The sequence below is a fragment of the Sminthopsis crassicaudata genome, chromosome 5 (assembly GCF_048593235.1).
Source record: "Sminthopsis crassicaudata isolate SCR6 chromosome 5, ASM4859323v1, whole genome shotgun sequence".
Classification (NCBI taxonomy): Eukaryota; Metazoa; Chordata; class Mammalia; order Dasyuromorphia; family Dasyuridae; genus Sminthopsis; species Sminthopsis crassicaudata.
This window is the reverse complement of record NC_133621.1, coordinates 195,694,627-195,717,977: the sequence shown is the minus strand read 5'-3', so window position 1 is coordinate 195,717,977 and position 23,351 is coordinate 195,694,627. Positions and strand designations below refer to the sequence as shown.

Below are 23,351 nucleotides of genomic sequence, written 5' to 3'. Positions count from 1 at the left end.
GTACCTGGGATGATCTACAAGAGTGTACACATGCGTGTACACACATACACAGAGAGACACAGACACATATACACATGGACACACACTCACACTCTGAGCTGGGAAATCATTCATATCGAGGTAGTTGGTTGGTGGCTGTGGGGAGGAGGGGGGGGCAGGAGGGCGGAATGTGGGTTGGGCAAAGTTTAGAATTACAGTGCAGCAGAGGCGTTCTCAACCCATACTTTAAATAGCCAGCACCTTCCCCCTTGGATTTTTCTTCTCCCCCTTAGCTGGACCCCTGGCAGCTCCTTCCTTAAGGTCTGTAACATTTCCTTATTTGTTTCTCTCTCTCTCTCTCTCTCTCTCTCTCTCTCTCTCTCTCTCTCTCTCTCTCTCTCTCTCTCTCTCTCTCTCTCTCTCTCTCTCTCTCTCTCTCTCTCTCTCTCTCTCTCATTCTCTCTCTCATTCTCTCTCTCTCTCTGTCTCTCTCTCTCTCTCATTCTCTCTCTCTCTGTTGAACAGGTTCTGGTCTTCAGGTTCTTGAGTCCATATAAAATTCTTTTTAAAAAGCAGGAAGAAAAAATAATTTGTGGGAATGTGTATGAAAACATATGATATCCCCTTCCTTCTTCTAAATATGTTTTCCCCATATGTATATATCTATATCTTTATATATGTTAAATATCACTATGTATACATATATGTGTGTATATTTTTAATCTTACACATATACATATATACACATATATGTATATATATATATATCTTTTTATGACTGTTTGATTTGGAGACAATGTGACTTGATAAAGAAGAAATCCCAAAGTGAGATGAAGGCATCTGAGTTCTTTCACCAAGTAATTGGCCCCTAAAGTCTTGATCTTCTCTAGGAAATGGAGCGATGATTGACTCCAGGTAGGCGTGAGAGCTTTGGAAAACCTTTAGAGACCCATAAAAGAGTTGTTTTACTGAAGAGAAGCTAGAGAAGAAAAGAGTAAAGAAGAATAAAGCTAGCAAGAACAGTGTTTTGTTTTTTTTTCTCTGGGCCTGAGAAAAGTCTATCAGAAAAAAAAGGAAAGGAAAGACCAGCTAGAGAGCTTTCATACATCAGTACCTAACGAGGACCAAAGTGCTTCATTGAGCTATTCCTTCCTATCTAATCTTCCCATAATCAATCACTCAAACCCTTCTTTTTATTCATCAACTGTAATGACCACCAAGCATGGATCTTGTTTCTGTCAAGATGAACACTGATAGCTTTTTTTGATCCTAATACTAGGTCAGTATATTGTTGGGCCAGAAGAGATACTGTAAGGTCTCTAGGGTATAGAAAAATGTGTATTGTTCCTTTCCTTCAGGTCTCTCTCTTATAGAAGCACTGCTGGGCAGAATTATTAGAATCCTCACTTGATATTTATATTAGAGGCCCTCAAGTATGTACCCATAGAGGACTGTGGATAGAGGAAAGGACATTTCTAAGAATGGTCATGTCTAGGTGTTCTATGTCTAATTTAGAAGCTCTCATACCTTCTTTTTAAACTTGCTCTGGGGAACCCAGTGGTCCCTTTTTGGCAAAGGCGTGGTGGGAAAAGGGAATGATATGTATTTTTCTATATCCTAGAAACACTGATTGTCCTTTATTGGCCTTTAGAAATAGGGGCTACAACAACCAACTGTTCCTTGAGTATATCAAAAGTTGAGGATTTCAAATTCTTTTCATTCTCCAACTTATTTCCCAATAGTGCCTTTTATGCCCCATCATATTATCTCTTTTCCCCCACATCATCCCATAAAGGAAAAAAAAAAGATTGGTGCTTATATATCACTTTTAGTATTGAACCAAATCTTAGCAACTGAAAGACCTGAAGAAATCAGTTGCCATGCTAATTTATATAAGCTTTTTTACATTCAGAGCACTGTGCTTTCACAAATCATGTTCTCTAGTTTCTTTCTTTTCACTGGGTGAAGATTAGGGAAACATAAAGTTGGAGTTTTCCAGGTTTATAAGGGCAAAATACTCTATTGATCTGGGAATAAAATCATGAAATAACAGAATTTCAGAGCTGGAAGAGAGTTCAATAGATACCTACCTTTGAACATAGAGACATCTGTCTCTGCAACATACCTGACAAATAGTCAGCCAACTGCTGTGAAGGCGAAGTGAAATGAAGAACCAATTCTACTTTTGGACTGCTCTGGTCGTTAGGAAGTGATTTTTTTCTCTCACATTAATTCTCAATCTATCCCTGTACAATTTGAACCCATTTTTCAGAAGTTTCTGCCTTCTGGGGCCAAGCAAAATAAATGGAATAACTATAATAATGATTGAAGTTTGCAACTGCTTTACAAATTCTATATCATTTGATCCTCTGTAGGGAAAGTGTTATTATTATGCCAATTTTATAGACAAGAAAGCTGAGGCTGAGAGGTTAAAGCACTTGCCAAGGGTCACACAGATAGTAAATGCCTGAGGTGGGATTTGAGCTTAGTTCTTCCTGGCATTTTTACCCATTCTGTCACTCACCCACTGCGCCCATGACAGCCCTTTAAAAACTTGAAGAATATCATCATGCTCCTCTGCCCAAGCCTTCTCTTCTCTAAAATAAACTCTTAGTTCTTTAGTATAATCTGTAGACCCTTCATAGTCCTATTCACTCAACTCTGGGTGCTATTCATCTTATCAATGACCTTCCTAAAATGTGGCTTCCAGAATAGAAAACATCAATGTAACCCCAACTCTCCCCATCTTACAAGATCTAGCAGTTCCTGCATGGAAAGCAGAACCTAAACAACTTCTCTGGTCACATGCTCTATGTAATCCATGGGAATCTGTGGTGAATTCTCTTTGAACATTTGGGTTTAATGAATGCTTCTCTAGGAGGAAGAAAAAGTTACAAGGGTAGAGAAACTGAGGATGTAGATTGATCTCAACTGGAGCATTCCCAACAACTGGAACATTTAGATAATTCTAAGTAGGAAATGCTTTAGAGGAAGTGACCATTCAGGTAGAACTTTCTTTTCTTTCCTTTTTTTTTTCTTTCCTTCCCTCCCCTCCCTCCCTCCCCTCCCTCCCTCCCTCCCTCTCCTCCCTCCCTCCCTCCCTCCCTCCCTCCCTCCCTCCCTCCCTTCCTTCCTTCCTTCCTTCCTTCCTTCCTTCCTTCCTTCCTTCCTTCCTTCCTTCCTTCCTTCCTTCCTTCCTTCCTTCCTTCCTTCCTTCCTTCCTTCCTTCCTTCCTTCCTTCCTTCCTTCCTTCCTTCCTTCCTTCCTTCCTTCCTTCCTTCCTCCCTCCCTCCCTCTCTCTTTCTTTCTTTTTCTTCCTTCCTTCCCTTTTTTCTTTCCTTTTTTCTTTCTTTTCCATCCTTCCTTCATTCCTTCCTTCTCTTTTTTGCTCCCTCCCTCCCCCTTTTCCTTCATCATCAATATCGTCATCATCATCATCATCTCATCTTTTTCTTCTCTCTCTTTTCTTTTTCTCTCTCTCATTCATATGCATTTGGGAGAATAGAAGGAATATTATTTCTAGGGATTTCCTACCAATAACAACACTTCTATCTTTGTTTCAGGTGGAATGGATAACAGGGTCCCTGGTGCAACTAGCAATGGAAAGACAATACCAACTTATTCAGTCGTGGAAAAGGAGAAAGAAGAGGAGGAAGAGGAAGGCACACTGGAGCGGGGTCACTGGAACAACAAGTTGGAATATGTGTTATCTGTAGCTGGGGAAATCATTGGGCTGGGCAATGTCTGGAGGTTCCCCTATCTCTGCTACAAGAATGGGGGAGGTGAGCGCCCACTAACTTCCATGGAGGGAAAAGTTTTCATTTCTAGTATTCAGTGATTCCTTAGGTGTCCCAAAATCCTGAGATTGCTTGTCTTTTTTTTTTTTTTTTTTTTTTTTTGTACTTTCTCTGAACTACTGAACTACCTTCAACATTGTAACCTTTGGACCTGGGGGTTCTTGCTTTTTAGAGATAGTCACCACAGATCAGGGGTGGGGAGTGTCATCCTTGACTCTATTTCTGTGGGGTATCCATGCCATATTGGTTGGATGTTTCTTTTTTTGGAGCTATAACTCTGTGACTGGGTGACTGGGGCTTTGTCTTTTCATTAAATTTAGAGGAGTTGAAGAACAGCACTCTCAGCCCTTCAGAAACATAGAAATAACTAATTTTAGCATTATTTTTTTTGGTCTGGAACAGATTTTATTGATATAAGAGGGACTTCTTAGTGAGGATAAGCCAGAGCTCTGAAATTCAGAAAGCTGCCTGGGGCTTGCGTAAGGCTCATAATGCAGCATGTGTCAGAGGTGAAGTTGAACTCAGGTCTTCTCTATTCTGAGACTAACAGCATGTGATGTTGCCTTTCTGCTCTTAGCAAATGTAATTAAAGTGGGTTAAGGAATTGTTGTGTTTCAGGACATCTCTAGTGTCTTGGAGAATTCTCTTCAACTAAATGAGTGTTCATTTCACAAAAAAAAAAAAAAAAAAAAAAAAAAAAAAAAAATCATTGCTCTGTCTCCTCCTTAGACTCCCCTACAACTTTTAACTGTGTTTTATTGATGTCTTTTGTGTTCTAAAAACCCCAAAATCTTTCTCCTTTCCTATTTCCCAGAGGAAAACAGTTAAGCAAAAATACTTGATACAATGGATGCATTTAACATTGTATACAATATACTGATCCAGTAGTCTCCCACTTTTCTGCTGAGAAGGGAGGCATATTTCATTTTGTGTACTGCAGGATCTTTAATAGTTTTACAATTAATCATAGTTTTGTTTCCTTTTGGTGATTTTAAAAAACCATTTACATTATTGTAATTGGGCATAATATTCCTTTGTTTTTCGTTATGTTGATTTGTTTCACTATAACTTGATTGATACAGTCTTCTGTTTCTCTACATTTCTCATATTCATCATTTCTAATTGCACAACACAATTTGATAACATTAATAACTTCCTCCCCCTTTTCCAGCTATTCTTAAATCAGTGAGAATCCATTTTCTTTCTAGGTTTGGATTTTTTTTTCTTTTGCTATCAATTACATTGTAGTCATTGTACTTATTGGTTTCCTTGTTTTCCTTCATTCTACATTCATTCATATGGATCTCATGATTCTTTGTGGCCTTCATATTCTTAGTTTCTTATAGCAATGGCAGCATTTCATTTTATTTATTTTGACATATGTTGGATTTTTATTTGTGTTTCTTATTCCCTGGGGTCAAAAAGTATGTGCAATTCAGTCATGTTTTTTACATGATTCCAAATGAATATTCATAATGGTTTGATCTATTCACATTTCACTAACAATGTACTAGTATACCTATCTTTTCATAGCCCCATTAACATTGCTTCCACTTTTTCATTATTTTTGCAAATGTGCAAAATATAAATTATGAATTTCAAGTAGGTTAAAAACTAATCCAACAACAAAAATTGTTGGTTCATATTTTTTTTTAGATTACCTTCATTTCTTAATGTTTCCTTAATAAAAGAGACCCCCCTCTTATTCTTTAAGCCATAATTTGTAAAAAAAAATTAAAAAAAGAGTATTTGGGGAGCGGAACTAATTAAGTGATACTAAATAACACATATTTGACAGTATACATAACAGTATATATAACATTCCACACTCATAGTGTCCTACCTCTACAAAGAAGAGAGAGATACATTATTTCTCTTCCTATTTGGGACCAAGTATACATTATTTCTCTTCCTATTTGGGACCAAGTTTGATTATTATAATGTTTCATTTTTTCTTTCTATTATTATAGTTATTGTGTACATTGTTTTCCTTGTTCTAACTCATTTCAGTTCATATGTCTCCTCATCTTCCGTGTATTCTTCATGTTCAGTTTCTTATATTGTTGTATGGTTGTATTTTATTACATTCATGTAACATATTTGTTTAGCTCTTTCCCAATTGATAAACATCAACTTTGTTTCCAGGATTTTGATACTACAAAAAGTAAATATATTGATGTGTACCTTTCTTTCTATTTTTGACCTTCTTGGGTGTATAAGTCAAGCAGTAGGATCTCCGGGTCAAAGGATAATGGATAGTTTAGTCATGCTTCTTGCAACATTCTTAACTGATAACTAGAGCAGTTAAATTAACTCACAATATCATCAAACTATATCTTTCCACAGTTCTGACAACATTGACTATATATCCATTTTTTTGTTTATCTTTTTCAATTTACAGACTATGATGTGAAACCTCAGAGTTGTTTCGATTTGCAATCCTTCTTTAGAAAACTGTTTAGATCACTTATCCATTAGGAAAAGACTTTAGGTGTTACATGTTAGCATCAATTTTTGTATGTACCCTGGAGATCAGATTTTTCTTGATGATATTTGATATTAATATTTATTCCATTTGACAACTTGTCTTCAATCTTTGTTGATTTAGTTTGTACAATAATTTTCACATTTTATATAATCAAAATTGTCTGTTTTGTCTTTCACAATCTCCTCTATCCATAATTTGGTTAAAAATTCTCCATTTTTTGGCTTTAATTCTCAACTTTTATAGAAATCCAGATTAATGAAAAGATGTTTTAAGATAGCTCATTTTGATTCCTGCAGCTCTCTTTCATGTTGTACCCTAGCTTAGAGAACCCTAAAGTAGATGCATGGATAAATGGCTTAATTTTCTATGCAAATCCATAGGTTACCATGTAGAGGTCAAGTTAGGGAAGGGTTCAAAGCAAGACTTTTAGAAATGTTTGGAGAAGTTATGGATATAGGATAGGCAGAAGTAATAGATGGAATTTATTGGGTTACTCCACAGAATGTAGGGACTCAAATATCCTTTGGGAGTAATTATAGCTTGCCACAGGCAGAGCTCCCAGGCTGGACTAATGAAGTCTTTTATATTTCTCTTTTCTTAGTGATTTAGAAGTAGGCTATAACTAGAATTAGTTTATTCGACCTGGTATGTATCCTGGTATGTGCCTCCAAATACTTAGCACTTGAGGGTGTGGAAGATGTGTAGAGTAGGTATAATTTGGATAAGAGGGATAATGAATATGGGTGCAGGAGGGGATCAGCCTCTTTGCGGAAGTTAGGCATTTGCTCCACAGCTTGTAGACTGACTCACATTTTTGCAAAAGGTGTAGACATAGACAGAAGTCTCCCACCCTGGAAAAATGGCCTTGTCATCTGGGATCATGGGTATTTTTTCTAATTTTCTTTCCCCCAAAGTCTCCCTCTGTACCTAGAGAACCATTATTGCTTTGTCAGGGAAAACCTGGCTTAACCACTTCAGCTGTTGAAATTGTACTGGGAGTCTGGAGGATTTAATTGGAGCTCAGGAACCTTTGAGATTGAATAACCCGCTTAGCCCCTCACATTGGCAGAAAGAGGATTAGAAGGTGAAGCCGATTTCCTCAAGCTTCTTTGGAATTGGGTGATCTTTGGTCTGGGAATTGTCAGGAATAAGGTAAAGAAAGGGAAGGAAAGTACAGCAGAATGAACCCATTTGCCTTGGAGTATTTGGGTCCAAATCAGAATTCCCTGTGGATCATGGTGTAGAAACATTGGGACAACCTTTGGAAAAGTAGGATTTGGGAATAGAGAATATTATGGAGATCCAGAGACTCTGGGAAAAAAATAGGCTTTAACTCTGTATTCAGAAGTCCATTGGTCCCAAGGTTAAAAAGGTTGACCTGAAGGGCTGATCAGAGATGGAACCCCTTGTCAAGATTTACTATAAAAGACTTTGATCAATGAGGACATAGGTGAGTGAAAGTAGCTTCCTCATTTGGGAGCATGAATTGCTGATCTTAGAGAGTTTATCCGCTTTTATTTCCAGTCAATTGATTCCCTTCTTTTTTCCAAGTATATCAAGCTCCCACCAGCAAGCTTGTCCCCTGATAGAATGGTATTTCACAGTGGGAAGTATACAGAACTATTCTTCATTCTATGGTCATCCTGATTTCCCTAGAAAAAGGAAATCTACCTTCATATAAGAAAAGTTTGTGTTATATGATTGGGAGGCAATGGAGTGAGCTAACTTTCTTGATTGTCTATTTTGTTTTTTCTAAGTCTTTTTGAGTCTCCTAAAGTTATTGCAGAATAATTTTTGATACTTGTGGAAACTGACAATTTGTTAACAAACTGTGTTCTATGTGAAAGGGCTATGTTTACTTTTATACCCTTTTCCTGCCCCCTCAGACTTAAAGATCTACTGCTATACTAAAGAAAAAAGACCAGATATAGACTTTTTAAAAAGCTTTTCTTGGCAGTAAAGTGGTAAGTATTTGAGTGAGGAAGTTGTCAGGGGATTGAAAAACTCCAAGAACCACTATTCAAATACTAAACAAAACAAAACACAAAAAGCCTAAGACTCTATACATAGATTACCATGGGGCATGTATCGGTATTTCTGTTTTCCTATTTATTTTTTAGTTTACTCAAGTCATTTACTCAAGTCAGTGTCCTTTTCTGTGCTCCTGTGTTCCTTCCCAGATCTCCACCCTGATGAAATGGTTACTGATGACTAGCACTGACTGCTAAGCTTCTTGCCTGCTCAACCACATAGGACAAAATTAGCTGTATACAGAGCCTTTTTGATTTTATGTGCATAGTTGAAGGTAAACAAGGTGGTCACTGGAGACAAAATTTATCTTTGTGCTTTTTTCCCCCTTGATTATATTATCATCCCTCTTCTTTCTCAATTCCCCTAAAGAGGTGAAAATATGAGAAACAAATGACCTTAGGTCTTTGAAATCATTTTCAAGGAGAAAGGAGCATCATTCAAGGAATGATGGATTAGACTTTGGTTAGATTGATTAGAAATAACAATAGCGTATGCTTAGAAAGTTTACAAAGTTGTGCTTTCTTCACAACAAACCTATGAAATATAGGTAGTACAAATATTTTTATATCCATTTAATGGATTAGGAAATTGAAATACATTTGTCTGGAGTCAGCCAGCAATTACATATTAGGGATGGGATTCAAATCCTGGTCCCCAAAAGTTCAAGTCCAGTACTTTTCTATACTCCCTGAAAATGGCTGTGTTTGACAGAAATTGGGTTTATGTTGAGTATTTTCTCAGGCCTAATTTCATTCAGGGACTTCAGAAGTGGTGAGAGCTTTTACCTCTCTTATGTTATAAATTTCCAGAGATCAGAGCAAAGCCCTAGGAATCACAACTTTTAGCTAGCTCACAATTGGAGAGACAATTGAGTAGGGAATAGAGCATCTGACTCAGAAAATTTAGTGAAGTGATTTTACAGTTGACTCTCCATCCCATCAGTCTATGCTATCTTCTCCTATCTTTAATGTATAGATAGATGGATAGATAGGAATAAAGAATAAAAGAAAAGAAAGAAAGAAGGAAGAAAGCAAGAAAGAGTGAAAGAAAAAGAAGAGAAGAAAGGAAGGAAGGGAAGAAAGGAGGGAAGGAGAAAGAAAGAGAGAGAAAGAAAGAAAGAAAGAAAGAAGAATAGGTTTGGGATTTCCAGACTTGAAAGTTCTGAGAAAGTCATTGAAACGAGCTATAGAGCTCAGACCTGAAGTGTGGCCTTGTTTTGTTCTCATTCATTTTCTTTGGATTACCCCTAAGAAAATTATAGAATTTAGGATCTGTTTATGACACTGGCAATCCTGTTTTTAGGGGAGTGCTTCCCTTAGTAAAGAGAGTCAGGGGTGGAGCTATTTTCTTGGGTGATGATAGTAGTAATGGTGATAATGATGGCAGGAAAGACTGCCTAAAGTTTTCAGTTAAGGGGAGACTTGTTTGAAATAGTATGTAATGTGTATGTTGGAGATGAAGTTTTTGTGGGAACCCCACTTCAATCCTTGAGTCAACTCCATTTCCCATTAGAAATTCTCTTGGTGACATTTCCCTAAAGTGTTTCAAAGGCAGGATACTTCAAGAGAAAGGAGGACAAGTCCCTTACCTATTGGACTCTGTTCTAACTTGGTCATTCCTTCCCTATCCTTGCCTTGCTTTACCCAGCAGGTTTAGACTTTGGCCTTTCTAGCACATACTGGCAGCTCTTTCATGAGGCTAGGAAGGAAGGAAGTAGAGCAGGACTGGATGGTTAAATATTGTCTTGACTTCTTGGAAAAGAGTCTGGAGTGGAAGATGAAAAGGAGAGGAACTGGGAATAGGCAAATAATTCTCTCCCTACCTTGTACTGTATTGTAGACAATATGGCCAGTTTTACCTTGTTAGGCTAACTGACATTATCAGGCTCTTCTTGTTCCCGCTTTCTGTTTCTCCCCCTCAATCTAGCTTTGATTGATTTGTGGACATATTGCACTTCATTGAAAATACTTATTGTTTCTTGGTCTTGGAAAGAACAGAGTGTTGGGGGTTCTTCTTTCCAGAGTCTGCATCAGGATGTACATTAGGAATTAGAGACTTAGGATAAGGAGTAAAAATTATAGAATCTTATCTTTTGGGGCTTTGATCCTTTGTGCTACTTGTTTTTGTTTATTCCTTCTTCTCAAAGAGGGCCATGGCATTAAGGAAGTGATGTCATGATATGCAAGTGAATTGGATTTAAGTGAAGGAGGGCTGTGCAAGGTTACCTTCCTCACTTTCCCCTCCAGAGCCATCTGGGTCCAGTGGCCAAATACAGATCAAGATGATTGAAGATAGCCCTGCTTGCATTGGGAAACTTTGACCTTTTTAAGCTAAGGTCTTCCACAGGATTCAGTTTGACTGAGGTAACCACTCATTTAGTGATTAAAGCTAGGTAAAAATTGAGGTAAAGAATAACTTCTTTCACCTAGTCTCTGGCCAAATTCCTCTTGTTCTCTGCTACTAGGGTGAACATGTGATTTCAAAGGTAGAGAGAACTGCCAGATAAGGAAACTCCCTTGACCATTGCAGGTTGGAGCTTTCTTGATATTTTATAATAATAGCACTTTGTGCTGGCAACTATACAAAGGGATAGAGATGCAAAGAAAAGTAATAGACTTCCTGCTCTTAAGGAATCTACAATCTAATGGGAGAAACAACATGCAAATAAGCTACATACAAACAAGATATGGGATCAATTGAAGACAAGCAAAAGAGGGAAGGCACTGACATTAAAAGAGATTAGGAAAAAGTTTCTTACAGATGGTGGGATTTTAACTGAGACTTGCAGAAAATCAGGGAAGTCAGGAGGTAGAGATGAGAAGGTAGGGCATCCCAGGTATGAATGAAAGTAAATGCCAGGAGTATGAATAGATTAGTTCAATAGGCAGAAGAAGCCAGTGTTACTAGATCTAAGGGTCCATGGTCCAAGGGTCCTTTCTTGTTCTTGTTCTTCTCTTCTTCTTGTTCTTGTTTTTCTCCTCTTCTTTTTCCTCCTCCTCCTCCTCCTCCTCCTCCTCCTCCTCCTCCTCCTCCTCCTCCTCCTCCTCCTCCTCCTCCTCCTCCTCCTCCTCCTCCTCCTCCTCCTCCTCCTCCTCCTCCTCCTCCTCCTCCTCCTCCTCCTCCTCCTTCTTCTTCTTCTTCTTCTTCTTCTTCTTCTTCTTCTTCTTCTTCTTCTTCTTCTTCTTCTTCTTCTTCTTCTTCTTCTTTCTTCTTCTTCTTCTTCTTTCTTCTTCTTCCTCCTTCCTCCTTCTTCTTTTCTCTCCAAACCTCTGTCTCCTACTTCCATATCGCCCCATTCTCCATGGCAGATGGTGAAAAAATAACTATGTTTCTGGTCTCAGGATATTTGTTACATCTAGTGCTCATGAAAAGAATGCCAAGAGGGGATTGGGATTTCAGCTGCTGAAAACAGCAGTAACCCTTAAAAGGGGTTACCAATTGTATGTTAAAAAAAACCAAACCTTTTAACAGCATGTTAACATGTTAAAAATAATAAATTGTATGGAAAAAAACTTGGTAGAAGTTGGCTACTTTTCACAGTGAAAAAACCCACAGGATTGGAAGGGTAGTATCTGCCTTGTTCTTTCCCACAATGCCACTTCCCTATGTTAGAGCTATGTGCAAACTAGCTCCCATTTATATTGAGGGATTTGTGTTCTGCCTGTCCTGAGTTGAAGTTAGGTAGTTGGGGGTGGGGTGGGGACCATGGCAAGAGAAGTTGCCATGGAAAATAGGTTGCAAGGTCCACAGGCCACAAAACGAGAGTTCAGAGCAGCATGATATAGAGGAATGGGGGAGGGTAATGATGCGATTGGAGATAGTGCAAGCTATGAGATACATGTTTTCCCCAATCCATTCCCCATAGGTGCCTTTTTCATACCCTACCTCATCTTCCTCTTCACCTGTGGCATTCCTGTTTTCCTCCTGGAGACGGCACTGGGTCAGTATACCAGCCAGGGAGGAGTCACAGCCTGGAGAAAGATCTGTCCTATCTTTGAAGGTAAGTACCTAGAGTCCAACTCCAGGGTTACAAAGTGGTGGTGGTAAAGCGGGCCTGAGAAAATTTGGTTCTTAGAAAGAACATTGAGGTCAAGAAGGGATGAATATTTCCAGATGGAACTCAGCCAGTTTATTTTGCAAGCCTGATTTTGCGAGAGAGGGGGTCAAGGAAGAAGACATTAGGAATAAAGCAGTAGGGATAAGGGAGTAGAGGATAGGGGGATTGTGCCATTTACTTCTGTTCAGCATTCAAGTTATGTGCAAACCTGTATGAACTTATTTCCTGGATATATATGATTCTGCAACTTGCAAATGCTAACAATCATTGTGAATTGGTGAACTTAAGGGAATAATATCTTTAGGGTAAAAACAGCTGGAGAGATAAGCTGAGGAAAAACCAATGAAGCAAAGGTCTTGTTTTTGAAGAAAAGGAAAAAGGAAACTGACTTTTGGAGATTAGAACAGGAATGGAAGGGATCAGTAGCTCAGGTAGGACCCTAGCACTACAAAGCAAAACTTTTTTCAAGGTAGACTTGGGAAGAGGATGAGTCCTCAGAAGCTCTAATGTCCATTCTGAGGTGATGATGCAGGCAGAGAAGTTAGATTTGACTTTTTCCTTGACTACTTATGGCTTTAGACAAGTCACTTGGGAATGGGCCGAATTGGATGATCTCTAAGTTTCATTTCATGTCTATTTCTATGTCCCTTCTCTGATTTGCTCTCCAGGCATTGGTTATGCCTCCCAGGTGATTGTCATCCTCCTCAACTTCTACTACATCATAGTTCTGGCCTGGGCTTTCTTCTACCTCTTTAGCTCCTTCACCATCGACCTTCCCTGGGGCAGCTGTGACCATGAGTGGAACACAGGTAATTCTCTCTCATATACAAATTACCGCTTATCCTCCCTTCTTCCTCCCCAATGGCTGCCCCTAACAAATTCTATTAATGTTGGATAGGGACTGGGCTGGGCCATATATGAGTGACTGATTGATGGAACTAGGACAAATAAGAGACTCATGGGGTGGGATGGATTAATGTTGATGAGAGGGCAGAAAATCAAATAGTGATTTTCCAGTATTTGGATGGCTGTTGTGTGGAAAGGGAATTAGATTTTTACTTAAAATAAGGATGAAAAACATTCCCAACAATTAGAACTGCAACTAAAAGGAATGGGCTGCCCCAAGAAGTAATGAGTTTTCTGTCACTAGAGTTGTTTAAGCAAAGGAAGGATGACTACTTGTCATGTATGGGATGCTTTAAAAAATTTTTTTTCCTAAGCATTTACTTTCTCCTTCTTTCGCTGTCTCCCTTTCCCCTCCCCCCACTGGACAATTAAAAAATAATATCCTATAATAACTATGCAATCCAGGGAAACAAATGGTTAAATTGGCCAAGTCTAGAAATTTATGCCTCATTCTACATTTTAAGTCAACCACTTCTCTTGCAGAAGGTGAATGGTATATTTTATTTTCAAGCTTTTGGTCTCATGGCTTATCCTTGCATTGATCAGAATTCTAAAATATTCCAAAATTGTTTTTCTGTATGATAGTGTCATCATAATATACATTCTTCTACTCTTTTTGCTCAGTTCATTCTGCTTCAGTTCAGAGAGGTCTTCCTGGTTTCCATTGAAAATGGTCCATTTTGCCATTTCTTATAGGCACAGTAATATTCCATTACACTCATGTACCACAATTTGTTCAGTAATTCCCCATTAGGTGGGTACCTTGTAGGGCAGCTTCTTATATGGATTGGATGAGAGTTAATCCATTAAGTCCTGTCCAGCTCTAAGATTCTGTTGCCAAAGGAGATCTAGCCACTAATACTAGCTAAAAGTGATTTTTTTTTTTTTACCATCCATATAATGATACTATGCCTAGTACTAGGCAGATTATTTCAGAGAGACAGGAGAAAATACTGGGAACAAACATTTTATGAAGAGTTTGAGAGCCAGGATTCTACTTTAGTCTCTTAAAGGAGTCAGTGTGATATAGTGGAGAGAATATTGGCTGTGGAACCAGAAGACCTGGTTCAAATCCCACCTTTTTTCTTTACAAGTCATGTGGCCTTGGTTTCCTCAGAATGAGGAGCTCAGAATTAGATGGCCTCTAAAGTGCCTTCCAGTTCTGTGGTCTGTAACCTAGCTAGAAAAACTTTAAGCAAGTCCTTTAATTTTCTAAGGCTTCAGTTTCTTTATTCCTAAAAACAAAAAACAAAACCATGAAACAAAAACAAAAATTCACATATCTAAGGATAATGCCTTTCTTGTCTACCTCACAGGGTTGTCATGGTGATTAAATGAGCTAACAAAAGCAAGAACCCTTTGTAAATTGTAAAGTGCTATATATAAATAAATGGTTATTGCTGTTTGTGCTCCCTGGGGATTTATTATTCAATATAATAGTCGAGCTTTGTGCTATGAGAAGAAAACCCCACGTCACTCCTGAAAATCTGTTTGGTGAATCATTGAGAAGTGAGTAAGTTGACAAATTTGGGGTTATCCATCTATCTATTTATTTGTTTGTGTATGGAATATAGTTTGTTTGATTTTTTTGGTTTTGTTTCATCCTAAAATTATGGGAGGACAGTTAGGCGGTACAATGTGTTTAGACTTCAGGGCTGGAGTCAGGAAGACCTGAATTTAAACATGGCATTAAATCATTCAATTCTGCCTCAGTTTCCTCATCTGTAAAATGAATTGGAGAAGGAAATGGCAAAGCACTCCACTGTCTTTGCTAAATAGGGTCTCAGAGAGCACAGCAAATTAAAACAATAACAGCAGCAAAGATATTATGATTGTCTCTTAGTATCAGTGTTCATATTTTACAGACTGAGGAAGAGAAGTCAGAGATTATTTAGGATCACAAGCTTTAGAGCTTTCAAGATCATTCATTGGTTTGAAACCAATTCTTGTAAGATGAAGGTCTTTTGAATCAGTTTCCTTAGGCCCCAGAGAGGAAGTAGCTCACTCAAGTTTACCATGGAGCAAGTTATTTGGAAGAAAATTGAACCTCAGGTCTTCTTACTCTATTATGCCTTCCTTTCTCCAATCCTCCTCTTGTGTCAATGACAGCTAGCATTTATACTGTGCTTTAAGGTTTGCAAAGCACTTTACAAATAAGATCTCATTTGATCTTTACAACAACCCTGGGAAAGGAAAGGTGCAATTATTACTCCCATTGTCTAGATAAAGAAACTGAGGTTATAGAAGTAAAATGGCTTAATATAGGGTCACACAACTAATAAGTGTCTGAGGCTGGATTTGAATTTGGATAATAATAATAATATTTATGTGTCACCTAATATGTGTAAGGTTCTATACTAAGTGCTTTACAAATATGATATCATTTGATCTTCACAATAACCCTGGGGAGTATGTGCTATTATTACCCCCACTTTATAGTTGAAGAAATGGAAGCAAATAGTCACCTAACTAATAAATGTCTAGGACTGGATTTTATTTTATTTTTATTTTTCTTCAATAATATCTTATTTTTCCAATTATATGTAATGATAAATTTCAACATTCACCTTTGTAAGATTTTTAGTTCTAAATCTTTTCTCCTCTTCCTTACCTTCCTCTTCTCCAAGATAGCAAGAGATCTGAGATAGATTATATATGTAGAATCGTTTTAAACATATTTCCATATTTGTCATGTGGTGAAAGAAAATAAGAACAAAAGAGAAAAACCATGAGAAATAAAAAGCAAATTAAAAAAAAATCTGAAAGTGGTGTGCTTTGATCTGCATTCGGTTTCCATAGTTCTCTTTCTGGATACAAAGGACTTTTTCTATTCCAAATCTATGGAATTGTAAGACTGGTTTTTAAACTCAGATCTTTCTGACTTTAGGTCCAACATTCTATTCACTGACTAATTCTAGTCATCTAATTGTCTCAATTATTACATTTTTCATTTCTCCTTGAAAAATATAATTAACATTATTTAACATTTTATAACTTTATAACTGAGCTTCATTTTGAATGTGAATTCTACTATGTTCTGTCTTTGGGGACTCTTTAGATGAATTTGTTATCATATGAAATTGATCCAACCTGAAATTTATTTTAAAGTCTTGTTTCTGATTTTTATAGTTTTTCTATCTCTTCTCCTGTTACCTTCTCTTCTGGTTGCTTTTAGTTTTTGTGCCTCCAATGGTACTTCTTCCATAGTATTTACTTGTCCTAATCAGCTGTGACATGAGAAACCAAATAGGCTTGTTATAATTGTTTTAAATAGGAGTAACTAGGATTTGAATGAAAACCTGAGGACAAGAACATTTTTGATTTCTCTTTGATTGTTCAGATGCTCCTTTTAATTACTGTGCAGTTTTCAGTCTTATTTTAGAGAGTTAAAGTTGCTGGATAAGTAACGTATTACTATTTATAACCAAAATATCAATATAATTAATAATGGTTATTTCTAGAGTATCACAGAATCTCAATTCTGGAAGGAACCTCAATAGTCCTCTTATCAAGTTTATACTTGAATAAGAATCCCTTATATGAAATTTTTTTTTCTTTTAAATTTAAGAAAATTAAGTCCCTTCTCTGGATATAAATGAGGCAGCATAGGTCTTGTTATTTATAAAGGAATTGCTTTTAAAAATAAAATTTAACTTTCCTGAGGCATCCTCAGGCTACATCAACTTCCTGAAGGCCTCCACATAAGTTATGAAGCTTTCATAGCTCCAAAATTGTCTTCATCTAACACTACTACATAACTAGGTTAAGATATTCGTGCCAGAGAAACTAGCAACATGTAGAACTCATATCTGAGGTTGGGATTGCAAAATGACATTCAAGTTTGACTTCCCAGTCATTCTCTTTGATTTCCTCTTTTACATCTATCACAAGGCAATAATTATGAAATATCCATGGAGTCATGACAGCATCACTGCCTTCTTGGAAGGGAAACAATTAGAATAAAGTAATATGAAAGTATTAAGCTAGAGACTTTACAGACCCACAGGGATGATGTTATGATGTTTCTAAGTTCATTATCTCCTTCTGGAAGTAAGAAATGAAAGATAACAATGACAATAGTCCCTTTTAATTTATTTCCTACCCAGTTATTGGATAAAATAATTCATATTTATTCTCAAAGCACTCGTGAAGTCATGGGATAGTTGAGGTTACTTCAGGGCTCATGGTTGCTCCATTTCAAACAAGGTGGTCTTCATTGTAATCCTGAGCCAGTATCAGTTTTTTTGAATAGATATTCCTTCTTCAGGAGCACAATACAAGAAGACTAAAAGTTATAGAACTCCATCTCCTAAATTGGCTTTTACTGAAGCAGATTCCAAAGCAAAAATAATGGCCTCAACAAAAAAAAAATGGGAAGTACTCTTCTCTTCAAACATTATGGTCATTTGGCCTTTGCCAAGGGAGAAGAAACTAATTATCTGCCAGGACAGCTTGAGCCATTTTTGGACAGCTCCATCTGTCAAAAAGTTTTTCCTTACATCTTTCTAAATTGGAATCTCTCTGATTTCTGCCCAATGCTCCCAATTCTTCCCTCCGAGGCCAAATAGAATAAAAAACATGATATGGAAGCCAAAAGAGTATTGCATTGAAGAACGAACAAAATCCAAAATATGGAAAGTAATAGATTCCTTGTCCTCTGATGAGAGACTACATCTAAATATTGTATTCCGTTCTAGTTGCCAGATTTTAGGAGGGTTCAGAGGAGGGTCATGGGAGATTGGAGATTATGCCATATGAGATCAGTTTGATGATAATAATTATAAAGGTAATAATAATTGACCTTTATGTAGCATTTTAAAGTTTGCAAAATACTTTAAATACATTATGTATGATGTTACTTCCATCCTCTATGAGAATCACAAGGAACTGGGATTGTTTAGCTGTGTTCAAAGATTTGAAGGATTGTCATGTATAAAAGGGCTTCAACCTGTTGAGGGACCGTCATTCAATTTGACCTCAGAGAGCAGAACTGGGAACAATGGGTGAAAGTTGCAAAGAGACAGATTTTGTTTGGATCACAGGAAAAACTTCCTTATCATTAGAGTTATTATTATTATTTTTTTGGAGGCAGTTGGGGTTAAGTGATTTGCTCAGGGCCACATAGCTAGTAAGTGAGAAGTTGGATTTGAAGTCAGGTCCTCTTGGCCCTGGGGCTAGTGTAAGCTGCCCCTAGATTTTTTTAAAAAATGATCTGCCTGAAGAAGTAGCAGATTCAAAGAAAAGCTGGATGGCTATTTGTTGAGGACATTGGAGAAGGAAGTTCTAAGTCCATGTTGGATTGGGTGGCATCCTCTGAAGTCCTTTGCAACCTGAAATTTTGCAATTCTATGACTTGCCCCAAGTTCTGATGATACCATGTCTTTCTCCTCTTCTTTCCATCACACTTGTAAGCCAACAAGCAAATATAATGTCAACAAAGGCTATTCTAGACCTCTTATAAAAGCAAAAATGGACAACCATTTGCTAAACATGGCACAATAGAAATTCCTTTCAGGTGCAAAACCAGATGTTGAAGTCCTTTCTAGCTCTAATATTATGTGATTTGGGGATATATTTTTTCCTTGGCTCATCAAAAAGCTAACAAACTGGTAGAAAATAAATAGTTCTTTATGGTTATAAAGCACTTCCCTCAAAATATTCTCTTTGATCCTCACAGTACACTTGCTTTGTCCTTTGACTTATGGATGGAAACAAATCGAATATTCTTCAGCTCTTTATCTCTGAAGAGTGTGGTTGCTTGTGGCTTTCCTCAGGCACTTTGGTGTATGAGCCTGGCTGCCTTGAGGCTGAGAGTCAATCAAATGCATTTAACCTAATCTTAGAATCACCAATTTTGAAGCATAATCAGACTATGGTCTGTCCTCAGGATAGAACCTGATATCATTGCCTAGACTTCTCTTAATTATAGCTGTTCAACAAGGATCTTGGTCATATTGGTGATTCTCTTTCTACTCCCAACCCTGCTGTATTCAGAAAGAAGCTGAAAGAGCTTATAATTTTGTGGTGATGCTAAAGCCAGCAGACAAAACCATTTCTTTTCAATTTTCCAATCCTGAGTCATGGCTGCCAGCGTAAACGTTGAAGTCATCCACGACAGCTCCTTCATTAAATGGTAATAATTGCTTTGCTGCAATTACTCTATGAGCCCACTGCCTGGCACATAGTAGGCATTAAATAAGTATCTATTGATTTGATAGATTTATTAGTGAGTTTATCCATAGAGTTTCTCACTAGGGAGATTTATGGGCCATATGTTGATATAGCCAAGTTCGTGTTCGTGCTTTTGGACTAATTGGGGATCCTTTTTACTAACAAAATTTGGTGACTTCCCGCAGATTCCTAGTGGACAGCTCTCTCAGGTTATCTGGTATTACTCAGAACACCAATGTTGCCATCATAACTAGAGATTTCTCTTTATTAATAGCTATTTCCCTTTAGGAAACTGGCATTCCTAGTACCATGTAACCTCTCACAGTTGAGTGTGAGATTCAGATTTTCTAGGTGCTGTTTTGACAGATTGTTCATTGTTCATGAAGTTGTGTCCTCATGAGGACACGTTTTGGGTCTGAGGCAAATGTTTTTCTTAACTTCATCTGACCATCCTCAAGTGAGAAATCCACAGACATGGGGAAGCAGCTGCCATCTCCATGGCTGCCATGAAACTATTTAAATGTCTATAGAAAGGAAGTGCTTTGGGGATTTGGTGCAGAAGGGGGCAATGTAGCTCCCATATATTAGCTCCATTTCCCCCTAGCTGCTTCTCCCCTTCCCTAATTCTCTCCTCAGTCTTTCTAGCTTTGCCTAGCACCTGCCTAATGTTATTTTTCCTTCCTACATGTTTCTTGAGCAGAGCACTGTGTGGAGTTCCAGAGGACCAATGGCTCCCTGAATGTGACAGCTGAGAATGCTACCTCTCCTGTCATTGAGTTTTGGGAGTAAGTGAAACCTTAGCTTTGTTGGAAAGAGGGATCCGGGAAGAAACAGTCATGGTGTCAACTGTTGTTCAGCCATTTCAGCCATGTCTGACTCTTCGTGACCTTTTTGGGGGGTTTCTTGGCAAAGGTATTGGAATGGTTTGCTATTTCCTTCTCCAGCTCATCTGACAGACGAGGAAACTGAAGCAAACAGGGTTAAGTGACTTGTTCTGCGTCACCCAGCTTAAGGGTCTGAGGCCAGATTTGAACTCATGTGGAGATGAGTGTTTATGACTCTCAGCTCAGTGCACCATCTAGCTGCCCCATGGTATCAATCATGAAAGAGTGATTCCTCTTTAATTCTTGGTTAGTTTATTCCCATTGTGGTTAACATGGATCACGGGGCTGTGTCCTTTAATATGACATTTCTCAGGCTTTTTTATGACTTGCTGAGAGATATTGCCTGCCCTGTTACCCCTTTTTGTGTTTGTTCACTCTTACTCTTAACACGGTACAAACACAAACACAGACACACACACACACACACACACACACACACACACGGGGTAGGGAAAGAAGCGCTGCATTTGGAATCAAAGGACCTATGTTCAAATCTCAATTCTTCCATTTAATGGCCCATGTAAACTTGGGCAGCTTATTTCCCTTCTTGGCTCCAGTGCTCTCATCTAGAAACAAGAAGATAAGATTAGACCTCCAAGTTCCCCTCCATTTCTTAGCCTGATCTTCTGACTTCATGGACATGAACACATATATTGTGGGTATGTGTACTCTCTTTCTTAAGCAGAAAAGCACCCACTACATGAAATGCACCCACTACATGTTCAGCCAGAGACAGAACAAAGTATATGTGTATCCTAAACAAGGTTTGAAAATCACGATCCTACTCATAACATATGCAATTTGACACCAGAAAATAAATACTGAAATATCACAGAAAGTAGGATTTTCTGGCATAAAATACATAAATTTAGAAGATGTTTCCTTTCCCTCTCATCCAAGACTTTAAAGCAGCTGCCTATTTTACATGCCTCTACTTTCAGCTCTCTCTCTCCATTTGTTTAGAATCAATCTGATTCCTAAATAAACACTAATTAAGCTCCTACTTTGTGCTAGGTACTGGGAATACACACCAAAAAAATTAGTTTTTGCCCTCAAGGAGCTTACACTACACCAGTGTGGGAAAAGTGGGAAAAGCACTGGTTTAGGAGGCAGAGGATTTGTGTTCAGTTCTTATCTCTAAAACTTGCTCTTTGTATGAGGTTGGGTGACTCATTTTGTGTCTTTGGGTCTCAGTTTCCTCATCTGTAAATAGTTGCACTAGATAGCTTCTGAAATCCTTCTTAAATCTAGATTTATGTGCCTCTTTGTGTGTGTGTGTGTGTGTGTGTGTGTTATGTTGGAGATAAGAAGTATGAATATAAGTATACAAAAATAAACTAGTTTCAAGGTTCTAGCAGCTGGAGGGGTCAGAAAAAGTCCCATATAAGATACACAAGCTTTTGAAGGAAGCAAGGGATTCCAAGGGTTGGAGGTGAGGAGGGGATGCAGTCAGAACATCCTAACACATGGTTGGAGAATAGAGTTTTAGACTCTTCTTCCTAGCTTAAGCCAATAACAGCCCCCTTTCTCTCCCAGTGCTCCCTTGGGCCTTTCCTATGGTGAAGTTTGCATTTGTCCCTCTTGACCTTCCAGTTCCCTGCCTTTCATCTGGGCAAAGGAGACTCCCCTGTGGATGTCTGGGGGACCACAGCTGGTGACCTTTGTGATGAATCCTTGGGTTAGATAGAGTTCATGTAATTGAGCTGTTGTTCTGAAGATGGGGTCTGCAAAACTTTATGGGTCATCCCAAACTGGAGTCAGCTTCAATTTTTCTCTCCACAGGAGGAGGGTCCTGAAAATCTCCGAAGGGATCCAGCACCTGGGGAGCCTGCGCTGGGAGCTGGCCCTGTGCCTCCTGCTCGCCTGGATTATCTGCTACTTCTGCATTTGGAAAGGAGTCAAATCCACAGGCAAAGTAGGCATCCAAGGAGTTCTCATATTTTTCAACTTTAGGATTCATCATCTTCCCTGAGTGTTACAGTCACCAGATGTTTATCAGGCTATACTTTAGAGTAGGGGTCCTCAACCTCAGATCTACAGAGAGATTTCAAGATGTGTGATTAATTGTATGGCAAAAATTATATCTTTATATATATATGTATATATACATATGTATAAAATTAATTGTATGATCTACATAAATGTATTTTACTCTATATAAACTATGTAAATATGTAATCTATATAATTAACTGCATAATCTATATAATCTATAGTTTAATCAATTTAAACTATATAAATATATTATCTATGATTCACTATATAATCTATATCAGCTTTAGTTTACTCTGTATAAATTATTTAAATATATAATCTACATAAACTATAGTATATTCTATATAACCTACATTAATATCTAATCTAGATAATTAGTTACATATAATTTATGTAAGCTATAGTTTACATAAATGATTTAAAATATATAATATACATAAGCTATAATTTACTCCATTTAAACTAATTAAATATATATCTATATAATTAGCTGTATAATCTATATGTTATAGTTTAATTTATACAAACTATTTAAATATGTAATCTATATAAGCTATTGTTTATATAAGCTATGTAAATCTAATCTAGGTAATTAATTATGTAATCTATATAAGTTGTAGTTTAATCTATACAAATTATATAAATATATAAGCTATTGTTTAAATAAGCTATTTAAATATAAAATTGATGTAATTAACTAAATTCTAGCTGAAATTTAGCATTTCCTTCAATTATTTAAAAATGTTATTTTGAAAAGGAGTATCAGACTGCCAAAGGGTCTTATGACAGACAGAAGAAAGTTTAAGAGCTCTAGTTTTAGAAGCTAAAAATTCCAGCTCTTACCCTTGACATCACCCTTCCTCTGAGGTCTATGGCTCTTTCCATTCTGTCCTACATACTTTTGGTAGAAGAAAATAAGGTCTTTGATAATTAGAATTAGAAGAAAATAAAAAAGAAATTACAAAGAAATTCTAATTTGCAGACAGCTTGAGAATATATCACATAGGCTGTTTAAGTACAATTTGTACACAGTTTACATCCTTC

At 37.5% G+C, this 23,351-nt stretch overlaps 1 protein-coding gene across 1 annotated transcript in view; it reads left to right on the top strand.

Moving 5' to 3' along the window:
- The first annotated feature begins 203 nt into the window (after positions 1-203).
- Positions 204-23,351, top strand: part of SLC6A13 (solute carrier family 6 member 13) — a 47,814-nt gene continuing 24,666 nt past the window's right edge. The window contains exons 1-6 of the mRNA XM_074269334.1: positions 204-300; positions 3,543-3,761; positions 12,161-12,295; positions 13,021-13,161; positions 20,130-20,214; positions 22,096-22,228. Of these exons, the coding sequence (XP_074125435.1) occupies positions 3,548-3,761; positions 12,161-12,295; positions 13,021-13,161; positions 20,130-20,214; positions 22,096-22,228 (708 nt within the window). The 5' untranslated portion in view covers positions 204-300; positions 3,543-3,547. The remainder of the gene's footprint in view (positions 301-3,542; positions 3,762-12,160; positions 12,296-13,020; positions 13,162-20,129; positions 20,215-22,095; positions 22,229-23,351) is intronic.